The 26,823-nt window shown below is 43.7% G+C and overlaps 1 protein-coding gene across 7 annotated transcripts in view; it reads right to left on the bottom strand.

Moving 5' to 3' along the window:
- The window catches only part of LOC126355404 (ninjurin-2-like), a 144,164-nt gene that overhangs the window by 23,158 nt on the left and 94,183 nt on the right, over positions 1-26,823 (bottom strand). For 2 of the 7 annotated variants that reach the window (XM_050005706.1, XM_050005707.1), the window contains exon 3: positions 2,880-3,075. The exons of 4 other annotated variants lie outside the window; for them this stretch is intronic. In XM_050005706.1, coding sequence (XP_049861663.1) covers positions 2,887-3,075 — 189 coding nt within the window. In that variant the 3' untranslated portion in view covers positions 2,880-2,886. Of the gene's footprint in view, positions 1-2,879; positions 3,076-26,823 lie in introns of those variants that run through there. One more of the 7 variants, XM_050005705.1, reaches the window with a different exon arrangement.

Below are 26,823 nucleotides of genomic sequence, written 5' to 3'. Positions count from 1 at the left end.
TTGGCAAAGCTCTTTTACTGTGTAATACAGATCTAATTAAGACACTCTTCCCCGCAAAATCCAGTCTAAGTCATCACAATGGATTGCGGAAGACACGGAGTACCTATCTGCGATCACAGACAAGAGAAGGACTGAGGGCCGAAATATGTCACAAATACTGCCCTCTTCAGACATATCACATCGGGAATGGTAATTTTTATTTTTATTTTATGCAGATAATTATTTATCGAAATACTAACCATAGGAGGTGCGTGTTTAGACACGCTCGAGAATGTGAGTGGAGGGCAATAAAAGATTGACGATTTCGATTTCTAGCGCATACGTAAAAAAAATATTCCTTTGATGTAATTTCTCTGATGAGTGCTGCCGGCCTCTGTGACCGAGCGGTTCTAGACGCTTCAGTCTGGAACCGCGTGACCGCTACGGTCGCAGGTTCGAATCCTGCCTCAGGCATGGATGTGTGTGATGTCCTTAGGTTAGTTAGGTTTAAGTGGTTCTAAGTTCTAGGGGACTGGTGACCTCAGAAGTTAAGTCCGATAGTGCTCAGAGCCATTTGAACCATTTTGTTGAGTGCTAGTTCTGGACACAGTTATGCATATCGCAAAGCACAAGGGCATTTACACCTATTCACTACACTGGCTGTACAACACTAAAATAAACCTCCGGAAAGGGAGAAATGCCACAGACAGCACCAACAGTCCTATGCACCCTGTCCTCGCTGAAATTTGCTGCCTAGAAAAGTCTTGCGATTTAAGCTGTAATAAAGTAACACCGTCAAATATGAATGAGCGCTATTGTATAGCGTGCTTTACGCTCTACCTTACTTAGGATAAGGTCTGATAACATTTATGAATTCCTGGAGCAAAAAGCAAAAATATTTTTCAAGTATTTAATCCGATTCCAATTCACAACAAATGTTTTTTCGATTGCGATATTTGAGTTGTTAGATAAACCTAAAAAGCCTTATAGCTCCAGAATGTTTGGTTCCTCAGTAGTCGAATGTTATACGTTATGTGATATATATATATATATATATATATATATATATATATATATATATATATATATCATCTGACATCCATTTCTTTGTACATTATTAGATTGTCTTCTTTTAAGGTTCCAGGTCAGATCGATTGACCTAATGTAATTCAAACCTTGTTTATACATTACGAATGTTTCTTGTAATAATCACACGTCAATATTCGATTAAATGCTGTCATTTTCCTATCATGGTCTGGAGGCAATCTGATTGCAATCGATTGCGTCGTATGGTTAACATTTGTATCAGGAACGGGAGAAATATTACATTTTTATAATGAATTTTTGACATTTCATGCGACAGGCAGCTTCCCATGTATTTTTGCATGAATCGGGAAGTGACTTTGACAGATATAAGCACCATAAAACAGCAGTTAAATGTGAAACCAACTATGGAGAAAATGCGAGACTGCCGCTTTAGATGCCGTGGGCGTGTACGAATACATAGAGCAGTACAGAGCACAGTGATCAAGCTTGCTTAGAAGCTCAATACGAATGAGTGAATACCATGAAATGACCAAAGAAATGGTGGACGGATGAACTCGATAAAAATGCGAGTACCGGTATCACAGTCATACATCTTGAAGATGCACTGGATGGAAACAATTAGCGGACGTTGAAACACAATGCGAGTCCTATCGCTTCGGAACAACGCTGACGAGACAGATAAGGAAATAATCCTTTTGCTTTCGCTTCTGGGTGCAACCATCGCTTAGCACAATAATTCTTGACCAAGGGAAATGAGTGTGGCATGTTTATACTCGAAGCCCTCTGATACCCATTGGTTAATATCTCTGTGCCCATTTGACGCTAAGAGTTACCTGAATGCCACTATCTGCGGTTTTAGGTAATTGCGTCTCTCCTGTCTTACTGTCTGATACTGTAAAGTATATGTAGCTTCTTAGTAAGTGAATGCTTCATGACCTGGAGTGCAAAATAAAGCTCTTCAAGCTTCTAGAAACTTCTTTTGTGTTTACTACAACCAGTTAGTTCTTCGTATTCATAATTATTTTAATCACAGATTCGGCACTACTGCCTGTTCAAAACGACCAGTCTTGCTTTTCCATTCGTAAACAATGTTGATATAAAGCTCTTCAAGCTTCTAGAAACTCCTTTTGTGTTTACTAGAACCAGTTAGTTCTTCGTATTCGTCGTTATTTTAATCGCAGATTCGACACTGCTGTCAGTTCAAAACGATCAGTCTTGCTTTTCCATTCGTAAACTATGTTGAAGTTATCTTTGTAACGGGTCAGATTCTTGGGAAGTGCCTCTGCTCGCATAATTAACAAGTCTTCCGCCAAACCCTGCTCCCATGCACTTGTCTTAGTATCTGGGAATCGCATTCCTTCAGGAGTGGAATTGACGGGGTAGAGGGAAGGGAGATTTTTGCGACTCATGGAAAGAAATGCTTGTCCTTCAGATTCCAGGTTTCGCAAGAGATCGCTATCCTATCTGGATGAAAAATTCTCTTCTCGTAAGCTCAAAGGTATCCTCGGAACTAGTGGATCAGAAAAGTTTTATCTCTTTTCGTAAAAAAAAAGTTATTTTGAAAGAGGATTAGCTGTGATTGTTACTGCATCACTCTACTCATTACTCAGCTTTGTGGCAATACGGAATGTGCTTTATTGTTCCGTTAGCGACATCCTAGTGAAGATGACTTTTCGTAGTCTTCCTACACCCTGTGAATGATGTACCAGATGTGTAGACATACCGCCTCTGCCACGCGCCTTAACATGAACGCCCATGCAGCATCAGTGAGCTCCGTTCAAAGCGATGCATTAAAAGCGTGCACGTATTCCAGATACTGTCGCTAGGCATCGCGTAGCACGCGTGTTTCTTACTTCAGCGCTAGACCATCCCCTCGGCGAACAACTGGGAAGAGTCCTCCATGCCGAAACCGGAGATGATGACGTTGATGACGCTGACGATGAAGACGAGCACAAGGCTGATGTCGTTCAGGATGTCCGCGGCTCGCCTGTCCCTCTCCTTGTTGATGTTGAGGCCTCCGATCACCAGGAAGACCACGCCCACCAACACCTGGCGACAGCCACACGTCTGCTTCAACGCTCCGCTCGGTTCTTCGCAACTCTTTTAATTTCAGATTACAGCTGACACTGCAGGGATGTGCAGCAGCTCGGTCACTGACTACAGGGTACGGAAAAAATGTATCTCAAACTGACAGACTCAACAAACTACAGTAGACTGAAGTCAGCAAATTTTACAAAGTAATCATATGTGGCGATTTTGTCCTTGCAAAGTTACCTGTGAGCTAAATCCACACATTGTGTGTGTATTTCTAAGTAACTTTCCACTCGAGTTTGTCTGCCACCTCTAATGGTCTGGACGCCAACACGATATTAGACCAATTGCGTGACAGGTTGGGGTAATCAGCCTACTCCATTTTTGGGGAACAGATTGAAGTAGTCAGCACTAAGAGGATGATACAAGAAGTCAACACCAGGAAAAGTCTGAGGTGGGGTTGGTCATTGTCTCCACTGATATGTAATTTTTACCTAGGAGAGTCAATGATGAATGTAAAACACCAACTCGAAGTAGAAATTGTTTGTCACGGACAGAAAATCAACATATAAGGTTCGCTGATGACGTATCAGTGGTCGCCGAAAGTGAACAGGAGTTGAGCAGAGGCTTATTGAAATGGAACGAGTGTTAGCAGATGACTGTAATATCACATTAAGTAAATTAAGGTAATTGTGTGTGTGGAAGTTTTACGACAGTCTCTCGTAGAAGTGGACGAATTGTGTATCTCTGAAGCAGAATCGATTAAGAAGGAAGATGCGTGAAAGACATGTGTATCAGTCTCTCGTAGAAGTGGACGAATTGTGTATCTCTGAAGCAGAATCGATTAAGAAGGAAGATGCGTGAAAGACATGGTAGCAAGATTGCACAAGATGGGGGCGAGTGATGACTAGCGGGTGATGACTACGCTCCCCTTCCGCAAAGAACAGTTTCAACAAATATTTGTATTTTTCCACACATTAATTTCTAAATTTTCAGCCAATTCTCGAAGGATAAAAATGACTCTGAGCACTATGGGACTTAACACCTCAGGTCATCAGTCCCCTAGAACTTAGAACTACTTGAACCTAACTAACCTAAGGACATCACACACATCCATGCCTGAGACAGGATTCGAACCTGCGACCGTAGCAGTCGCGCGGCTCCAGACTGAAGCGCCTAGAACCGCTCGGCTACCAGAGGCCGGCTCTCGAAAGATAACTCAGCATGAAAACTAATGGCTTTGAAACTGGCAATGAAGTTATAGAAAACAACAAACTTTCTTTGACAAAGGATACTTTCAGTTCCTGTCGTGGGTATGCGGTCCGGCTCGACAGGGTTCAGATGTAATTAATTTCTTTTTCGATTTAAGGCTTTTTTTCATATGCTACGTACTTCTTTTGGCGAAGAAGGACCGGCTACGGTGGCCGAGCGGTTCTAGGCGCATCAGTCCGGAACCGCGCGACTGCTACGGTCGCAGGTTCGAATCCTGCCTCGGGCACGGATGTGTGTGATGTCCTTAGGTTAGTTAGGTTTAAGTAGTTCTAAGTTCTAGGGGACTGATGGCCACAGATGTTAAGTCCCATAGTGCCCAAAGCCATTTGAGCGATGAAGAAATATCTGTGCCCGAAGAGACGAAGATATACAAGCAACTCCTGGGATGCTCCTGTCGTCTCCTTTTTACTGCAGAAATTCAGATTACTGGTGGCCAGATGGAAGCTTCACATCAAGGTGGTGGTGGTTAGTGTTTAACGTCCCGTCGACAACGAGGTCATTAGAGACGGAGCGCAAGCTCGGGTTAGGGAAGGATTGGGAAGGAAATCGGCCGTACCCTTTCAAAGGAACCATCCCGGCATTTGCCTGAAACGATTTAGGGAAATCACGGAAAACCTAAATCAGGATGGCCGGAGACGGGATTGAACCGTCGTCCTCCCGAATGCGAGTCCAGTGTGCTGACCACTGCGCCACCTCGCTCGGTTTCACATCAACGCTGGTTCTAAAGTTTCTTAATCTCCGCTTGAGATAATCGACATATCCAACAGTGAATTGTGTCCTCGCACTAAAATTGTTCTAAAAATTCTGACCACACGATCAGCTGGTGTAGTAACAGCAGAAGATACATTCACAACCCTTCGTTTCATCAAGACTTGGCTTAGAGCAAGCATGGAAAAACGATTCACTGGTTTAAAGAATATCCACCGGGACATTGAACTTGATAGTGACGAAGTTTCCAAAATCTGTTAAGAGTAACAAGACGAGACTTGAGTTTGTCGTGTAAACTGTACTTATTAACATGCTGAATGATTATATTAGTTTTCTTATTATTACTGAATGTCCAGTCATATGTGGAAAGCTAAGTTACATGTGCCAGGCGTGAGAGGGGGGGGGGGGCGGGGGGGGGGGGGGGGTGGAGGAGGGCAGTAAATGGATATGAATGATCTACAATGAAAATAACCTACACTGGGATGAGAAAAGTCATGGGATACCTCTTCATACCGTGTCGGAGCATCTTTTACTCGGCCTTATGCAGCATCTCGACGTGGCATGGACTCACCAAGTCGTTGGAAGTCCCCTGCAGAAATACTGAGCCATGCTGTCTCTATAGCCGTCCATAATAATACGAAAGTGTTGCCGGTGCAGGATTTTATGTTCCATAAATTTTCGATGAGGGTTCAATGTTCCATAAATTTTCGATGAGGGCTCAAGTCGGGCCAACTGTCCAGAATGTTCTTCAAACCAGCCGCGGACAATTGTGGCGCGGTGGCAGGGCGCATTGTCATCCATCAAGTTCCATCGTTGCTCGGGAACATGAGAAGGCCGTGAATGGCTGCAGACGGTCTCCAAGTAGCCGAACATAACCATTTCCATTCAATGATCTGTTCACTTGATCAGAGGAACCAGAGAATTCCATGTAAACACAGCCCACACCATTATGGAGCCACCAACAGTTTGCACAGTGCCTTGTTGACAACTTAGGTCTATGCCTTCGTGGTGTCTGCGCTACACCCAAACAGCTCTTACCAACTGAAACCGGGACCGATCTGACGAGGCCACGATTTTCTATTCGTATAGTATGTAACCAATATGGTCACGAACACAGGAGAGGAGCTGTGAGCGATGTCGTGCTGTTAGCGAAGGTCCTCGCGTTGATCGACCGCTATCTGACCCATTAACGCCACATTTCGCCGCACTATCAAATGGCTCAAATGGCTCTGAGCGCTATGGGGCTTAACTTCTGAGGTCATCAGTCCCCTAGAACTTAGAACTACTTAAGCCTAACTAACCTAAGGACATCACACACATCCAAGTCCTAGGCAGGAGTCGAACTTCCGACCATAGCGATCGCGCGGTTCCAGACTGTAGCGCCTAGAACCGCTCGGCCACTCAAGGCGGCTCGCCGCACTATCCTAGCAGATACGTTCGTCGTACGCCTCACATTGATTTCTGCGGATATTTCACATAATGTTGATTGTCTGTTAGTACTGACAACTCGACGCAAACGCCGCTGCTCCCTATCGTTAAGTGAAGGCCGTCGGCCACTTCGTTGTATACGGTTGAGAGGTCATGTCTGAAATTTGGTGTTCTCGACACACTCTCTAACACTGTGGATCTCAAATACTGAATTCCCTAGCGACTTCCGAAAGGAAATGACCCATGAGTCTAACTCAAACTACGATTTCGCGTTCAAAGTCTGTTGATTCACGTCGTGCGTCCACTATCATGTCGGACACCTTTTCATATGAGTTACTTGAGTACAAATGACAGTTCCGCCAACGCATTACCCTTCTATACTTTGTGTAAGCGATACTACCGCCATCTGTATATGTGTATATCGCTGTCCCATGACTTTTGTCACTTGAGTGTATATGATGATAACAAAACACGGATAACGATGATAGAGTACATTTTGATAATCATCCGAAGTCATGAACAAATTGTGACCCCTGGGATCAGACTCTGCACTTGCATCTGTTTTGGTTACACTCCCAATGGGATTGCTTCTCCTAGCAGTGCTTCGTGCAGCACACAACGCGTTATATTCTGCGACCAGTACATGTCTACTTAAATACAGGCATTCATGCTTGGCAACGTGACGCCATCCGCTGCCCATTCAGCATACAGAGTAGCCTGAGATCGCATCAGCAGCTGGACATCAAACAGTTAAAAGAAATTGTTAGCTGTAAGCCCATCAATGATCCGCAGTCTTGCACGCACAAAGGTAACCAGTAGGCCGTTATACGGTGTACATTACAGCGTCTAAGCACAAGCAGCTGGCGGTGCCACCGCTGCTGTGATAGAGGACCCGCATCGTTACATTGTTCCGCGTACAGTGAGGGGCAATTTGCATTCACACTGCGTGCATTACCCTACATGCATAATCGTAGAACCACATTCGCTGCAGCGTTTTCTTGCCGCGCCACTAGCGAAATCTATTAACTTTGCAGGTCTCTTGGTTTGACAGGGGTGGAGAGACAAGCGTATAATTCACTTCGAAAGCGTGTCATATTGATAGTATGGAGGTAGTACGAAAACTTCTGCTTTTCAAAACGAGAATTAATGTTTTCAAAACCTTTTGTATTTCAACATAACGTCCTATATCGTTAATTATCTTCAACGAGCAGCGTTTCAGTGACATTATTCCACCTCTGTAATTTTCCTGCGAAAGTGCAGCAAAATACTCTACAGCTGCATTGATTAGCTTCTTGGCTGGATGCCCCACTTTTGTATACAAGGACATTGGCTTCATAAATGACGACTTTTTTTCTTTTGCAAAGCAGATTTGTTTCTAGAGTTTTGGATCCTTATCTGCGAGAAGGTCAGAAGAATGTTCCCCGGTTTTGTTTTAGCTTTTTGAAGATAACCAATTAACGAAATTCCTTTCACGTCCGATGATTACATCGCCTTCGCCTTTTTTGGAGCTGAGGAACGTGCTTCTGTCCACTGTTCCGATTGTTGTTTCGATTCTGTTGAGTAGGAGTGAATCCATGTTCCATCCATTATGATATACTAAAGAAGAAAATCACATTTATTTTTACGAAAAGACGCCAAACATTGTGCGTATATTGTCGCGTGAATTCGATTCTGGTCCTCCATGAGCAAGCGCGACACCCATTTTGCACAAACCTTTCTCATGATTAATTCTTTATGCAAAATATAACCGACACGTTCTTTTCAAATCCCTACATTCTTGGTAACATCATGTACCTTCGTACGTCAATCTTGCAAGATTATATCGTAAACTTTCTCGACGGTTTCTGACGTGGTTGCGCTTTTCGAACGTCCTTCTCGCACATTATATGCGTCACTCCCACGACCACATTTAAATTCGGCAGTCCGTTTCTGCATAGCGGAAACTGAAGAATAGTCACCGCATTTGTTAACCTCGAATGAATTTCGATTGGCATTTAAAAAAATATATATAATAGTTTTTTCACTATACGATACTCGATTTTTCTCTGTTTACGAGAATTCACGCACTGCACCTTGTTCAGACAGCTGCATACAGTCAACTATTGGACAGAAAGATTGTTGCAAATTACACAAACTTCTGGGGAAAATAATCATGTTGCTTGTGCTGCGATCTGTGAACGAGGCCAAGAAAGTTTATGACCAGTCTCATAGATAACAATGCGAAAAATTCAACAAAAATGTAATTCCTCGAGTATTAACCGCGTTTAGTATTTTTGAAGGTTAGCAGCTTACTTTATTTCATAGCATGACAGAGTTATTGAGTGGTTCAAATGGTTCTGAGCACTATGGGACTCAACTTCTGAGGTCATTAGTCCCCTAGAACTTAGAATAGTTAAACCTAAGGACATCACACACATCCATGCCCGAGGCAGGATTCCAACCTGCAACCGTAGCGGTCTCACGGAGTTATTGAGAGCTAGAGCCTAACTAGAACTGGAGCAGAGACAATGCTTCTTCACGTAAATGCCGAAAGGCACAGTAATGGGTGTTACAAACACACGGTTCCCCAAGGCAATGGAAATTTGTACTAATAGTTGGCAGGCAAAGGAAGAACATGTGGGCTAAAGTTCGTGACCAACAGGTTTGTAACACTTTCTTGATTTAATGTTGTGGCGAGAAGAAATTTTCAGTACAAAATCGTTAAGACTTTCGTGGTCACATATTAACAAACTGCCTAATGGCTTATGCCTCGGATTCTTCGGCCGGTGTTCGTTTGATAATTTTTCTGACGTTCCGCCAGTACGACGGCTGGGATTGTCAAAGCTTCGCCTTCCATCGCTGGTCAACCAATAGCGATGGAAGGAGAATCCTTGGCAACGACAGCTATCGTACTTTTCAAGCGTCAGAAAAATTATCAAAAAAAACATCGGCCGAGACACAACCCAACACGAAATTTTCAATGCCAGTACCAGTAGTTCAAAAATGGCTCTGAGCACTATGGGACTCAACTGCTGTGGTCATTAGTCCCCTAGAACTTAGAACTACTTAAACCTAACTAACCTAAGGACATCACACACATCCATGCCCGAGGCAGGATTCGAACCTGCGACCGCAGCAGTCGCACGATTCCGGACTGCGCGCCTAGAACCGCGAGACCACCGCGGCCGGCTACCAGTAGTTGACCAGCAAGCGAAGAATACGTGGCAATATAAAGGTCTCGATAACCAGACCTTGGACTAATGTAATGAGTTAAATTCCCATGTTGACTCATGAAGTGAGAACAGGTAACGTCAATGACACTGATGCACCCATCGCATTGGGTCGTTAAGCAAAGCCGCCACTTTTGGTGCTCTTCGGCAGGAGGAGGCTACGTGTAATCATCAGGTTTTATCCCCTCCATTTTTCGTCCGTAAGGCCACTACACTTCATAAGAATTCGCCACACGTCACGGTTACACATCTGAAACTTCACAACAGGTCGGAGGAAAGCAACGCGAAGCCTCTCCACTAGGATCTAATCTAGGAACTTACCCAGGACGTCAATGCGAGACTCCCACGTCGATCCCAGAAAACGCTCCTTTCCAGTATACAGAATTGACTGACTTTTACCTAGTACAAGAAAACCTTACTGCTGTCAATGAAATTAAGCTCCTGCAACTAATTAAGTTCGTTGAGATGGAGAAGCTGCTCGTGTTTATTTATTCTCTAAACTCAGGTGAAGTGCATAACTGGATCGAATATTTTGGTGGATGAGGTCAACCTCGGTAATGGTCTGACTCACGGTCAAAGCAAAATTATCCGCTGCAGGCTAGTGCAGTGAAAATAACTATGAACAGACGCGTACCGTTAGCGTTTTTTTCACGGTAGTGACGGGGCAACACTTCGACGGTCAGCATCGATGCAGCGTGTACCAGAAACATATCATGCCTAAAAAAGTTTCGACCACTTTGGATGAACTGTGCTTTAGAATATTTTGACTGGACTGCCACATCAATTGTGGATCAGACAAGTCTACAATCTTATTCGTTCAGAACTACTGATGTGTTAAACAATTATGGCACGAAATCGGGGAAGAAGACTGCTAGATGAAATTTAGAGAAACAGTGAAGTATTAAAGCTCACGGAGAGCTTCTTGAAGTTCTTGTTTCCATTTTGCACAATAACGCGAGACCTTCATGGACGGTACACTCTTTCTTTTTTTTTTTTACGTGACTGTAGATGTGAAATGCTTATTCTCACACTAATTATTTATTCCGTACCGAAGACAGACAATTTGTTCACAGAACTGAAACATGTGGAGTATGTTTTATTATTTCTCAGGTCTGTGGAATAATATCAGCAAACGCTATTCTGTTATGAAGTAAATCAGTAAATAATCCACAAAACATGCAGAAAATAAAACACAATATCTTTCACAATAATCGTCGAAAAGGTCCTGAACCGGGTTGGGGGCGGGGGGGGGGGGGGGGGGGGCGGGAGGAGGAATGGTGCGTTATGCTTTGGGAGCCGTTTTCGTGGCATTCCTTGGGAGATCTTGTCATTCTGGGAGGCTCATGTATCAACACAATTATGCATCTATCCTTGGGAACCACATTCAGGATTTTGACAGGCGGTCACATGAATGTTACTGAACCTTGAAATGTTTCGTGAGAGGATTGCACTGTGTATGTTCGCATGAATTTCGTAAGGCCAGTTACAATTCCAGAAGCAAATCTTAAACACTTATCCTTGTCGAGGGCGCTGAACTAGTCGCCGGTACTAAGGAACATCGCGTACAAAGGGTCTGCGTCTGCTTTTCTTTAAGAGCACTTTCCGCGTCGAAGTCCTCCTTTCATTCTCCTTAAAACCAATTTTATATCCTCTGCCAAAAAGTTCACTTGTATCGGAGCGACCCCGTACAACTAAAACGATTTGATAGGGTCAAAGGGGATAAACTACGGCAGGAAACAGCGAAGAGAATACTGAAAAGTTACATAATTATGATTTAACTTTAATTGATTTGAGTTAAACCTACAACGTTAAATATCTCCGAAATTCATCTTCTATGCTACTCAACAGTGTGCAGAGATTAATAAATAGCGTATAGATCTCTTTGTCTTATCAAATGTCTTCATCGAATTCAAGGGGTTTTATTTAACGGCCGCACCTCATATTGAGTTTAATTAATCTACAGTCATCATCCGTTAATGCTCTTACTTTGTCACTGCAACGCACAATGACACGTATTCTTTCTTTTCTCAATGCTACCACTCCACTCATCTGTTCTGTGACATTGTCTCTTTTTGTTATGGGATCAATACCACAGTTCAGACAACACCAAGACACAGGTCGTCACACGTCACGTGCCGTGTGACCCTTCCCGGTGTAGAAGTTGGTACATTAATTATACAGCATAAGCCTGGGATCGATATGTACTGTACAGAGGGTGAAACCTATACTTACTGTTTCTTTCTTGCCAGAATACTCAATATTACACGATTCCAAGAAGATTGCACATGTACAGTTACGCAATTTCGACCGTCAACTGTCTGCCTAATACTTGCAGAAAATTAACCATATGTGCTGTGACACATGCAGTAAGTCGACGGCGGAGACGTGATGGAACGATACAAAGGAGCTTCACTTTTGGAGGTGTCATGACCACACCGTAAATAAAATTGTGCGATTTTTTGTTGTATCAGTGCAAGTTGTGCAATGTGTCTAGAAGGTATGGGTGTACCACTCGCAGCCACATAAAAGGACGTAAGAACAGAGGACGTAAAAATATCCTAACAGACGGAGACCACATAAGAATAGTCGTGCCTTGTCAAAGACAATCGATTTCAAATCCGTCAGTAACTACTGCTGTCAGTAAACGCAAGTCCATATCATGCAGTTTACAGGTGAAAATTGCGAAGTGAAGTGTAAGAAATTCACATTCGGTACCGAGGACCTCGTAAAACGTCATTGCTAGCAGCTGTACATGAAGCTGATCGTCTCGATGACTTAAACAACCCGGAACTGCGCATTAGCTAACAGGAGGCGTGTAGTGTGGTCCGACGAGTCATTAATTTATCTCATTACAAATGATGCAAGCCGCAGATTGCGCTGACTTCCCAATGAAGGAGCAGGAGGAGATTAGGCGACAGGGAGGTCAATAGAGTTGGAGCACGAGCTTGGATTATGCAAGGGTTGGGAAGGAAATCGGTTGTGCACTTTGTTAGAGGAACCATCCCGGCATTTTCCTGAAGCGATTTAGGGTAAACACGGAAATCAGGATGGCCGGACACGGGTTTGAACTACCGCCCTCCTGAATGCAAGTCCAGTGTGCTAACCACTGCGCCACCTTACTCGGTGACTTCCCAAAGAGTCTTTTAATCTGCACTGTGTGCAAGGTGTAATTAACTGCTGTTTTTGGAGTATTTTCCTTACTCAAGCTTTCAGGCTACTGTGAACATGAACCAAAATGTTTATTTCAACAATCTCAATGACCAAACGCTACCCTTTCTGCAACCATATTCATGATGAGCATATGTGATCAAACCCATCCTCTAAGATGTGTCTCAACGTAAATAAATAAAACATATAATGGCAAAAACAAACCATTAATGTATTATTACATGATTGGCTAACAAGGTTTACTTCAAATGTTTCAAATGGCTCTGAGCACTATGGTACTTAACATCTGAGGTCATCAGTCCCATAGAACTTAGAACTACTTAAAACTAACTAACCTAAGGACATCACACACATCCATGCCCGAGGCAGGATGCGAACCTGCGACCGTAGCGATCTTGCAGTTTCAAACTGAAGCGCCTACGACCGCTCGGCCACCACGACCGGCAACGAGGTTTACTGTTAAAATTCCAGATACGTACGTTGTACAGAGAGTGTAGCTTTGCGTTCTATCACATATGTCTCGCGAAATGAGCATGAAGATAAAATCAGAATAATTCGAGATAACGTGGACACTGTCCGAATTACGAAGTGCTGATGTAGATGCAAAAACGAGGGTGCTTATGCGATTCCCTGTAGAGGACGACGTAGCAGTCGATATAATGAAACAGCAAGTGAAATAAAAAAAACGAACAGCATACTCGAAAACGGAGGAGGTAAGTAATGTACAAAGAAATAATAGTACAGCGTGACAGTGAGAAACAATTCAGCTACCTTTTGCAAGGAAGGGTTGTAGGTCGTAGAGTGAAAATCACATTAATACCAAGCAAATTACAGAGCAGTTACGTCACTGAAGAAGGCGACATTGAGAAAGACGCTAAGATGTAAGCAATTACTGCAATAAATAATCGTGATAATTGCTATATGACGACATTTCGAGCTATACATGTTCAGTTATTAGATATAGGTCGAACTCAGTGACACGCTTTACTGAATGTTCGTGGGGCACACTGAAATCCTACGGTATGGTTTCCATCTCTTTCGATCAATGTGAAACGAATCTGTTGTATCTTCCTTCCATTAATTGTCACTCACTTCCAATAAGCACGAATGGAAGTCGATAAATTTCAACCTCTTACGCTTTTGTGACCAACATCGTTGATGTACTGGAATACTAATTTAGTTGACACGCGAGTTTAGCCTAGTAGGACGGTTACCTTTGTTGGGATGTCTCCCATTGTTAAGTTCTTAGGGTAGCTTGGCGTGCTAGCATTCGTTTACTGTGTTGGGTGGAGGCTGCATCCAAAGCTGGCGGACTGCTGTGGACTGGAAAGTATCGTGCAGAAAGCTAGTCCATTTTGTTCTTTCCAGTCGATCATACTGCAATATAATTTTTATTCATCCGAATTTTCTATCTTTTATTAAATTGGAAAAGCAGGCGTCACATGAACGTCAATTTGGGAATGATCAGGACCAAGTAATCTAAGAGGGGGACAAATGCATGTACAGTAGTGCATTCTCGGCGTACCGTTTCTCCCGTTCAAGTGGCATGATTCAGTTTAAATCTATCTAGGCATTTGTAACATATCACACCTTCTGTGGCTAGCACGGCTAGTTGCTATGCGGTGGGCCCAGGTTTGATTCCAGGGACTGCGAGGAATTTTTGCTTGGTGGGAGAACTGGTAAGGGGTGCAATTAGCCTGGTGATGACAACTGAGGCGCTACTTCAACGAAAAATAGCGGCTGCAAGGTCAAGAAAATCGTTAGCGGCTGGGAGAGCGCTGTGCTGATCCCACGTTCTCCATACCGTAGCCAATGACGCCAGTGGTATAGGATGACACGGTGGTCGGTCGATCCCGATTGGACTATCGGGGCCAGATCGCAGAGCTTCGTTTTGCTCATTTGTCTGGCTGCGAAATAATTTTTTCTGTTTATTTTCGTGGTTTTAGATATCGTTTCCATGTTATTTTTCCTTGTAAAGTGTTCTTCATTATAGAATATTCGTTCGCTTGGCAATTTTGTATCTGCTGGTGTCTCATTTCCACAGCGAAAGAAATGGTGACGTAATTGGTCTTCTCCCTTATTTGAGGAATAGACCGGATGCAAAGAGAGGCGCACTCGATTCTGTATACTATATCTGTTCAATAAGTCGGTAATGCTACAAACGTTGGTGTGGGCAACATTAATTCATTGAACCACTTAATCATTTTATATTTTATTAAGAAGGAGAAGGGAGAATATTGACAAAATTCAGCCACAAGATTTCTCCCGTCAGTAGCGGCTGCAGCAGTAGGAAATGTTGCATGAGAAACTTCACGCTACTTTTGTAAAATTTATACTTTCCTTTTTTGGCAATTATGTTTTCAGATTGGTAGATCACTTGGCTGAGGATTGACCAGTTCCTATTTTTGAATTTGATGAAATTTGTAATTGTGTGTTTAAATTTTGCTATGTGAAAACTGAAACAAATGAGCCCTCGGTTGTTGTGATTTCAATTCGCAATTTTTCACAAATACAACTTTTATTTATGTAAGTTTACCAGGTTTATGACTGAACAACAAAAGAAAGGTAACAATAACGATGCCAGTAAAAGTCTCCTAATTGAGGCAATTTTCCACAAACGTTCATGGTAACACGCACTCTGGTAAAAGTCCAATTCAGAGACAAAGACGTAATCTTCAGCGGTCGAAGTCGACGAGGTCGCCATCCGGAGTGAACTGAACTTCCAGGCTGGTTCTAGCCCCTAAATAGCTGTCTCCAGCCAATCAGGCTTTGGTGTTGTGATACTTCCTGGAGGCCGTGACTCGAGCTGCCTCTGCAGTAAGTGGTGCTCGGAATGTCTCTTTCCATTATCTTGTATGTAAATAGCCGATGTTTACCATGGTGTTTTTGGTACGCCTTGGATATAGACAACCACGTCCTCTGTGGTGTAATATGGGTTGCCGACCCTCATGGGCTACCTTGGCTCCAGCATAATATCGGTAACTTATTTTTAGTCTTATTGACTGGGTTTCAACACTTCTAAGAGTGCCTTCATCAGAATTAAAACAATTAAAATGGTCTATAACATAGTAAAAAATTTATAGGAAAAGATATTTTTTATATAAAAAGTGTAAGTACTAACAATAAAAGACAGAAGCAGTACTTACATGTCACATATAAAATAATTAACAGGCCAGAAGGGCTTTAGTCGCAAAATATATAAAAAGGAATGCGTGAAGGCGAGCCACTATGGCCTGCTCGTATCTGTACAGCCACAGGTTGTTCGCCTCCCCTCCCCTCAATCACCAGCTTGTCCAGGCAAATTAATATAAGATCAGCACATGTAACTGGCAATGAAAAACGAAGACCGATAATAGCACCACATAAAATGCCTAAAATAACTGCAACTGAATGAGCTGCTTTCAAGTGTCACAATCATGACTGTAATGAGTGCTTGTGCAAGCAAAAGTTTGGTTATTTTGTGTTATGGGTTCTTTAGGAAATTAGTACCGAAGATCACGAAAGGATCTACGTAGCTCAGTGTCATCATGCAACGTATTACTGAAAGTCCATAGTTTCACATTCATTCTCCCCATGTGACATTGCAGAAAAGCATGAAGTTTAAACTAGGATATTGGCGCAAAGTTTGATGATCAGACACTGAACGTTGACGCTTCCTTTCAAACAAACATTCCATGGAACAGAGCAACTCTGCGTCGAGCGCTATTTCACTAGCATCTCTCTATATCCAACAGCCGCTCACCCCATTTTTATTTCTTGCTATGACTATGCAGCCGTAAGGGCAAACCAGCGAGAATGTAACACTATTGGTGTTACTATCATCATTGTTAACAAAATATGTAAGTAACTCCTGAAAATACATGATACTGAGTCTTTGTCTAAAAACCTAATTTCGACAGATTTAACGAATCGATTACACGATTCCTACGCTGTAGTGTTATTAATAATTCTGAAAATCAGTTTTAAGTAGAAAAGCCCGAGATCTCCTAAGAACTTATTTTATGAAAGAAAACAGGTGTTCGGAACGAGTGACACTGAAGTGGATTGCCGCTATTAAGCAACCGCCGTTTGTCAGGAACTGGGCGAAGTTTCACATGAAATTATCGAGTATTTATTTCGAAAAGGCGACTTCAAAGTGCGGCAAATGCTTATCTCGTGAGTGCTGTGACTGTTCATCTTATTGCGCAAGACTAGTGATTGAGATTAATTTTACATCTGTCTCTGACACGTAGATGTCTTGAAAAGATAAACGTTAGCACCTGACATTTTTGTCAAGAGGAACGAAAAGAAGAATTGAACACATACGTGCCGCATATTTTTAAGATACTAACTAGGTGTTTCACTTTGCAGACTCCGTTTGGCAACTTTCACCCGAATTGTTTGCATTCTCATAAACTAATTTTTCCATGGTTAAAATGAAAGAAACAATGTGTTATTTCTCTGCTACACTTTGCCACGTCAGCATTTTGATAGGCATATGGGCGGTAACCAAAGGTGGAGAGTCCTTGAGTAGCTTTCTAATAAGAGCAGTGTTCTCTCACAGACAGGGAGGGCTTGCCAGTTGTGGCAGAAGTTTGCGGGAGGTTTCCCTTTGCTTATCAGGTTAAGCCGGAACTGGAAAATACTTCCACATTACTCGGCAGTTGGAAAATCCTTTGCCTCATATCTAGCCAACTGGAGTATTTAGGTGAAATGAAGTTCTACAACAGCATATCCAGCTCTAATAACCAAGAAATGAAAAATTTGGGAAAAATAAAGTTGCCATGGCAAAAAGAAAATACATTTTTGTTTTTTCGGACAATTTAGCAAGATGAAAATGCGAAATCAGCACCAAAGCAGGAGAAACCGTTGTGTCTCGTCTTGCTACAAGGACCAGTCACATCAATGTGACCATCGCCTATGTTCGTCGTGAAAATGTAAGAACCGCTCGTAGACGACAGGTGCTGACTGGCTGTGGAGGGTATACAAAGCGTGTCGGGGAGACGCGGGAAAAAGTGCAGCTTTCGTAAGGCGGAAGTGGAGCGTTTTACCTGACGTACAAATGGGCACGACGATTGTCCAAGGGAGAAGAGTGAACGCATTTCCGAAACGGCCAAGTTTGTAAACTGTTGCGTACCTCCTTGGGTAAAGTATACCGTGCGCTATCCAAAACCGGCAGCGAGGCAATTATGGTGCACTAGGGGCCATAAAAGACACGGATGATCGACGGCTGCAGAGATGTCTACGGGTGAATAGACAAGCAATTGTTGAGCAATGACCACCCAGGTCACCCAAGGGGCAACTGACAGTGTCTTCTCAAAGACCATTTAGCGAACGTTACTGCGTAACGGCCCTCGCAGCTGGCGCCCTGTTCATGCAAGCAGGCTACCCGCTGTTCATCAGCGACAAAGCCTTGAACTTAACACACATTGCAACTAGACGTCCACTGAATGGCGACAGGTAGCGTTTCCAGAGAAATCATGTTTTATGCTCCATCGGACAGATAACAGGTCGCGTGTACGGCGTGAAACGTAAGAAAGCAACACTGCAACAATGGTCTGAAGAATATTTTCGTGGCGTTCGCTGGATGACCTCGTCATTCTGGAAGACACAATGGGTCAACACAAGTACGCATCCATCCTCGGGAACCATGTCCACCCTATTGCAGCTTGCTTTTCCTCGGCATGACGACATCTACCGCAGGAAAATGCATCGTGTCACACGGCTAGCAGTGTACGTGCATGTTTCGAAGAGCACCCGAATGAGTTTACCGCACTAAACGCCCCAGATTTAAACCCATTCAAATATCTCTGGGATCACCTCGATCGGGATGTTAGCGTCATGGATCCTCAACCGAGAAACCTAGCACAGCTGGTCACAGCACTGGCGTCAGCATAGCTCCACACCACTGTCGGTACCTTCCAGAAGCTCACTGACTCTCTGCAAAGGTGATAATTCAAGTCTTTCACAGGAGGTCACATTAACGTGATTGGACATGTATAGAAAGCTCTCCGTCAACACTGATATATGCAGTAGCATTAAGCCCCGGGTGTTCTGGTGCATTGGTAGAGTATTGCCGATTGCGCACTGTTTCGAGGCCAACATGCAAGTTACAATTTAACGAGACGTAACCAAGACAATTTTGAATACTAGGCTTAAGTAGAAATTTTGTTTTGTAATTTGGCACGTTCTGTTCTAGTATGTTTCTCGTTATTAATGTGCAGGATGTCTGAAAAAGATTTATTCGTTTTCGGAATTCTGTGGACTTCCAGTAGGGTAAGGGGCTTGCAGATCTCGCATTGCACCATTGGCCTCCAGGGTCGCCTGACTTCACGGTACCAATTTTTTTTACGAAAAATTTAATTAGTGTACCTCTCCTTCCAACAACTATGGGTGAAATACGACGCTGCGTAGCAACGGTAGTGAGTGCATTAAGTCCAGACACGATCGCGAAAGTTTGGCCCAAGTTCCACTTTTGTCGGGAGGACTACAGTACGCCCAGTAGAGGGCATATTGAAAGTTTGTGAAAGATCTACATCCATACTCCGCAAGCCACCTGACGGTGTGTGGCGGAGCGTACTATGAGTACCTCTATCGGTTCTCCCTTCTATTCCAGTCTCGTATTGTTCGTGGAAAGAAAGATTGTCGGTATGCCTCTGTGTGGGCTCTAATCTCTCTAATTTTATACTCATGGTCTCTTCACGAGATATACGTAGGAGGGAGCAATATACTGCTTCACTCCCCGGTGAACGTATGTTCTCCAAACTTTAGCAAAAGCCACTACCGAGCTACTGAGCGTCTCTCCTGCAGAGACTTCCACTGGAGTTTGTCTATCATCTCCGTAACGCTTTCGTGATTACTAAATGATCCTGTAACGAAGCGCGCTGCTCTCCGTTGGATCTTCTCTATCTCTTCTGCCAACCCTATCTGGTACCGATCCCACACTGGTGAGCAATATTCAAGCAGTGGGCGAACAAGTGTACTGTAACCTACTTCCTTTGTTTTCGGATTGCATTTCTGTAGGATTCTTCCAATGAAACTCAGTCTGGCATCTGCTTTACCGCCGATCAGCTTTATATGATCATTCCATTTTAAATCACTCCTAATACTTACTCCGAGTTAATTTATGGAATTAACTGCTTCCAGTTGCTGACTTGCTATACTGTAGCTAAATGATAAAGGATCTTTCTTTGTATGTATTGGCAGCACATTACACTTGTCTACATTGAGATTCAATTGCCATTCCTTGCACCCACCATGCGTCAATTCGCTGCAGATCCTCCTGCATTTCAGTACAATTTTCCATTGTTACAAACTCTCGATATACTACAGCATCATCCGGAAAAAGCCTCAGTGAACTTCCGATGTTATCCACAAGGTCATTCATGTATATTGTGAATAGCAACGGCCCTACGACACTCCCCTGCGACACACTTGAAATCAATCTTACTTTGGAAGACTTCTCTCCATTGAGAATGACATGCTGCGTTCTGTTGTCTAGGAACTCTTCACTCCAATCACACAATTGGTCTGATAGTCCATATGCTCTTACTTTCTTCATTAAACGACAGTGGGGAACTGTATCGAACGCCTTACGGAAGTCAAGAAACACGGTATCTACCTGGGAACCCATGTCTATGGCCCTCTGAGTCTCGTGGACGAATAGCGCGAGCTGGGTTTCACACGATCGTCTTTTTCGAAACCATGCTTGTTCCTACAGAGTAGATTTCTAGTCTCCAGAAAAGTCATTATACTCGAACATAATACGTGTTCCAAAATTCTACAACTGATCGACGCTAGAGATACAGTAAAACTTGGGTCCTAAACACAAATAAAAAGTACTCCAAAGTTGTATATGCATGCATGTAAAAGATATTCCCTTCTAAAATTGGATAGTTATTTTGAAAATAAAAAGTTTGTAGTCTCTAAGCACACATAAGTTTACAATTCACCTAAAATTTCTATCTCCATTCGCGTAAAAGATGTAATTTATGAAATCGAGTCATTTTTAAATCACCCTGTTTGTAGTTAGTTCCGGAAATGAGCGTTAACATGGGAAAAGTTTCCAGAGCTATGCCCACTGTGCGTCGGTGTGTGGACGCACACTGCCGGCCGGGGTGGCCGAGCGGTTCTAGGCGTTAAGTCTGGAACCGCGCTACCGCTACGGTCGGAGGTTCGAATCCTGCCTCGGGCATGGATGTGTGTGATGTCCTTAGGCTAGTTAGGTTTAAGTAGTTCTAAGTTCTAGGAGACTGATGACCTAAGAAGTTAAGTCCCATAGTGCTCAGAACCATTTTTTTGGACGCCTACTAACAAGTAGTAAGGCCACATTTAAAACCAGACCGACGACCGAGGCACGGATTAAACTCGTGATGTTTGCCTTAGGAGGCAGCAACTGCTTATGGTGGTCTCGTGACCGTGTTCATGAAATGTTTACGCATGCACTTGATAGCAAATGACTGCAAAGTAGAGCGAATCTCGTCTGGATCCAGTATATCAGTACACACAACCGTCAGACATATTCCCAGCAATGTGGAGCAGGACGCGTTTATGTGCATCAGCTGACACACTTGTCGCCGCTGTTACAGGCCACTCGCTGCGACAAGAAGCAAGCACACAAGCTGGAAGGGCGGCGTCGCCCCACGCGGAAGCCTCCTGCCAACTGTCACGCACCGCGGTCTAAAAACAGCGACTCCTGATGCGCGAGCGTCTGTTTTAACTTACTGACACGCACTTGTCCAGCGTATCAGGGCATGTGAACTAGAACGCTTTCCGTGCGAAAAACAGGACCCTTAGACGCCCGACTGACTATGTTTCTCTGATAATAACAAGCGCTTCGTTTCACAGACGGACATACACAGTTTGAAGTAAGAAGTAAAAGGGCAGAGGAAACAAAAGGAAAAACTCTTCGTTTGAGAGGATGTGTGATATTGTTTCAGCGATTATTTATTTATCGTATGGCAATATACAGGGTGTTACAAAAAGGTACGGCCAAACTTTCAGGAAACATTCCTCACACACAAAGAAATAAAAGATGTTATGTGGACATGTGTCCGGAAACGCTTACTTTCCATGTTAGAGCTCATTTTATTACTTCTCTTCAAATCACATTAATCATGGAATGGAAACACACAGCAACAGAACGTACCAGCGTGACTTCAAACACTTTCATACAGGAAATGTTCAAAATGTCTTCCGTTAGCGAGGATACATGCATCCACCCTCCGTCGCATGGAATCCCTGATGATCTGATACAGCCCTGGAGAATGGCGTATTGTATCACAGCTGTCCACCGTACGAGCACGAAGAGTCTCTACATTTGGTACCGGGGTTGCGTAGACAAGAGCTTTCAAATGCCCCCCATAAATGAAAGTCAAGAGGGTTGAGGTCAGGAGACCGTGGAGGCCATGGAATTGGTCAGCCTCTACCAATCCATCGGTCACCGAATCTGTTGTTGAGAAGCGTACGAACAGTTCGACTGAAATGTGCAGGAGCTCCATCGTGCATGAACCACATGTTGTGTCGTACTTGTATAGGCACATGTTCTAGCAGCAAAGCTAGAGTATCCCGTATGAAATCATGATAACGTGCTCCATTGAGCGTAGGTGGAACAACATGGGGCCAATCAAGACATCACCAACAATGGCTGACCAAACGTTCACAGGAAATCTTGATGCTAATACTGTAGAGCAATGAGTCGCATGTGAACACAAGCACCGAAGTCAACATTACCTACCTTCAATTGGGCCAACTGGCGGTGAATCGAGAAAGTACAGTACATACTGACGAAACTAAAATGAGCTCTAACATGGAAATTAAGCGTTTCCGGACACATGTCCACATAACATCTTTTCTTTATTTGTGTGTGAGGAATGTTTCCTGAAAGTTTGGCCGTACCTATTTGTAACACCCTGTATACAAAGATTACAAAACTACTACACGTCAACATTTAAGCACGGCTATCCAGCATAAAATAACACGAATAAGAACAGCTATAGATGGACATCAAGGTCTTTTATGTATTTTATAACATCAGTCGTCGCTGTGAGGAAATCCTCGAAAGGGCTCTACTAGGCAAGCGCGAGACACGTCGATACAACATGAGCAACTGACTGTCCTTGCGCACCACAGTCACAGGATGGTAATGAAGATTTGCCCCACTTGTAAAGAGTGTCTGCACATCGCCCATGGACCGTTCGGATGCGGCTCAAGGTAGTCCAAATTGTCCTAGGCTGTTCGTATTCAGGGGGTTTGTTCTGGATGGAAGGCAGCTTCGGGCGTTGTGGGAAACAGTTTTGTTGCCAGCTGCGTTTCCATTCATCGATGGGATTGAATTCATTTTCCATGAGGGCCCTGGATGTAATGAGAGTGGGATGTCTTGATCCTAGTTTTTTCGCTCCGCAGGGAATACATCGTCCATTTTTGGAAGGTCAGTGATAGCAAAACCGCGTCACATTTTCGAAGAACTTGGCAGTAGGTGCACGCTTATCCACATGAAGTTGTGCCTCCTCTGGCCTGCATCCTTTCCCTGATTCAGTTGGAAAGGGTCTCGTAAAGCCCTCGTATCCTCTCGCGAAGCAACCTCGTTCGCAACTGTTGCAACTGGTCGTAGATATACTGGCGCTGTGAAAGAGCTGTCGTCCCAGGTGATCCCACACATGTTCTACAGGGGACAGATCAGTGGACCTTGATGGCAATAGGAGTACCTCAACATCACACAGAGACACGTGGCACGTATGGACGAGCACTGTCCCATTGTACCACAGTGCTGTCACGTGACAGGTAACACATGAGTAAGCAGGATGGCAGTGACGCGCCTTTGTGGCATCAGAGTCCCTTCAATCACTACCAGCTGCGAACTGAAGTCATACCTGATGGTTTCTCACACCAGGAGTAAAACAGCTATACCTCTCCAAACCATAGGAAGAATGGGACCTCTCGCCAGGTCGCCGTCATGCTTCCCGACGATGGTCATCTCAGATAGTAAAGTTCCGTGATTCATCACTGACGACAATGGGACGCCATTAAGCAGCAGTATACGCTTACCGCTCATTGCACCACTCCAAATGAAGCCGTTTGTGTTGAGGTGTAAACGACAATCTGCGCATGAGGCGGTAATTCCCTGGTCCGTCAATGGCTCAGGACGACACGGAATGTCGCATGGAGTCCATTAGTTGTACGGATATGACGTGCGCAGATGTGAAGGGGTTACCACGTGCTTCGTGCACAATACGACGATCCTGTCTTGAGGTGCTCAGACGTGGTCGATCGGAACCTTGACGCCCACTATGGTTGCCCACACGTTCCCATGCAGCCCAAAATCGGATCACTGCCACGCCCGAGTGCCCCAGAAATATGTATATTACATAATTCTATCAGCTGGTAAAATGGAGACGTGCAATTAGGGCCCTTTCAACCTCTGCCAGGAGCTGATAATGCTATCGGGCACATGAACACCGCATCTACAGTGCGACAATTATTGAACTATGTGAAAGAAAACGTAAATTAGTTACAAATTACGGCGTGCACACACTTTATTCAACATGTGAACGTCAGTACGGATAATCTGATTTAGTTATGAGACGTTCGATATGCCTGCCATCATTGGTGATGATGTGGTGCAGACGAATAGCAAAAGTCTTCATAGCCCGCTGAAGTGTCGAAGCATCGACGCAGTAGATGACCTCCTGAATGGCTGTTTTCAGTCCAGCAATGGTTTTGGGGTTATTACTGTACAACTTGTCTTTACTACGGCGCCACGAAAAGGAGTCGCATGTATTCAGATCTGGAGAATATGGTGGCCAATCGAAGTCTATGCCAGTGGCCTCTGGGTATCCCAGAGCCAGAATGCGGTCCCCAAAGTGCTCCTCTAGGACATCAAACACTCTCCTGCTTCTATGGGGTTGAGCTCCGTCTTTCACGAATCACATCTTCTCGAAATCAGGATCATTTTGGATATTAAGGATGAAATCATCTTCGCGTACCACTAGGTAGTCGCCGTGCTGTCAAGGAATATTGCACCAATTATTCCGTGACTGGACACTGCACACCACACAGTCACCTACTGAGCGTGAAGAGACTTCTCGAAGGCGAAACGCGGATTCTCAGTCCCCAAATACGTCAATTTTGCTTATTGACGAACCCATCCAAATGAAAGTGGGCTTCGTTGCAAAACCAAACCATAATACGCACGACCAACGTCCTAACGCAAACGAAGTATTGACGATCTTATTTCATGTAGTTCAATAGTTGTTATCCCGTACATGCCCTTCACAGAGATCACTCAACATATGACACTGTTCGCGCCCTGTATTTATACTTCCAGGCCCTGTAGCAACATTAATGCACTCGCGTGGCCGTTATACCTCTCGCAAAAATTTGCAACACTGTTCATATACATAACCGCCAAAGGCGTGCATGTGTACGAAGTTACACTGAGGTCGGACCATGTGTTCTGGGTGCTTCACTTAATATACAAGTAGGTAGGAAGGTTACAGATTAACTCTCCGTCACGTTGACGATAAGAAGGAGCACAGTCACAGACTGGGGAAGAATACGCAACGAAATCCACGATATTCTTTTTCAATGTAACCATCTCAGCATTCGCCATAAGCAATTTAGGGAAACCTAAATCTCGATGGCCGGAGGGGTATTAGAACCCTGTCCTCACGAAAGCGAGTACAGTATCTTAACACCATGCCAGTTCACCACAGCTACAGTCCGCCTAACAGATTTGTGTCTGAAAGGACAACGTTACATTCCCGACTGCATGAGATATGGTACAGTCAGGGTATCTTCGTTCCTTATTATTTCGTATCCACTTCTTTCGGAGACAAGAATAAATACCAGAGTAACCGAACGCAACCACCTCAATAGTCGAACACAACAGCCAGCGCCGTAGTTCTAGTATCTCCTCAGTTTTTTTCTGACGCAGGGAGGTCCCGTACAGGGTCCACTCAGTCCTTTTAGGGATAAATGAGGAGCTGTTTCAATAGATCCACAGATGTAAAGTTCATTTCTGGAGTAGTCCATGGAAGTGTGATAGGACTGTCACTGTTTACAACGTATATAAATGATCTAGTAGAAAGTGTCGGAAGCTCTTTAAGACTGTACGTAGACGATGCGGTTGTCTACAACAAAGTAGTAACGCCAGAAGACAGTATCGACTTCCAGAATGATCTGCAGAGGATTGATGATCGGTGCAGGCTCTGGCAGTGGCCCTGAACGTAAATGAATGAAACATAACGCGCATGCATAGGAAAATAAATCCACTACAAACTAATACTGTGCTGAGTAAGAACAAATATAACTGCAGTTCATTTACAAAAGTGAGATGAAGTGTAAATAACGCCAATGCAGCGCAAAGTGGAAGTACAAAAAGGTGAAAACTGCCGTTGTATACGTGTAACGAAGTTTTCAATATCAGTTTCGTTAACAAAGAAGGAAAAAGCAGTGGTTTGCAGAATATGTGAATAAAACGCAAAACACTAATGACCACAGAAGATGCTTTGTAAATAAAATCGAAATGCGGCTGGTGTAAAATTCTCTTTAATTGATTGCAGCAAGCTTATGAAGAAGAAATCAGTGCTAGTTGATACTTCAACATACTTGCAAGTATATCGAAAATATTTTCTTATAATGTTACTTTTATAATAATCGACCCTGAACATTACCAACTTATATTTCTAGACTTCAGCAAGGCATAGGGCAGCATAGTGAGAGAGGAGATGAGGAGGATATGGCAGAGTGTGGGACACTGGACAAGCTGATAAAGCGAACTAAAATTTTTGTGATCGAATCAAAGGGTAGAGTGAAAGTACAGGGGGAGTTCTCACAAACATTTGAGATAAAAACAGGATTGAGACAGGGAGGCAATAATCACCAACCCTCTTCGGTTTGGCACTCAACAACACCCTGAGGAGAGTAGCACAAGAAGTGCAGGAGTCACCATAAGGAAAAAGATAAACTTCTTTGGCTTTTGCGAATGACATTCTGGTGATAG

This window comes from Schistocerca gregaria, chromosome 3, assembly GCF_023897955.1.
Source record: "Schistocerca gregaria isolate iqSchGreg1 chromosome 3, iqSchGreg1.2, whole genome shotgun sequence".
Classification (NCBI taxonomy): Eukaryota; Metazoa; Arthropoda; class Insecta; order Orthoptera; family Acrididae; genus Schistocerca; species Schistocerca gregaria.
Note: the sequence above shows the minus strand (reverse complement) of the source record. Positions and strands in the feature narration are given on the sequence as shown.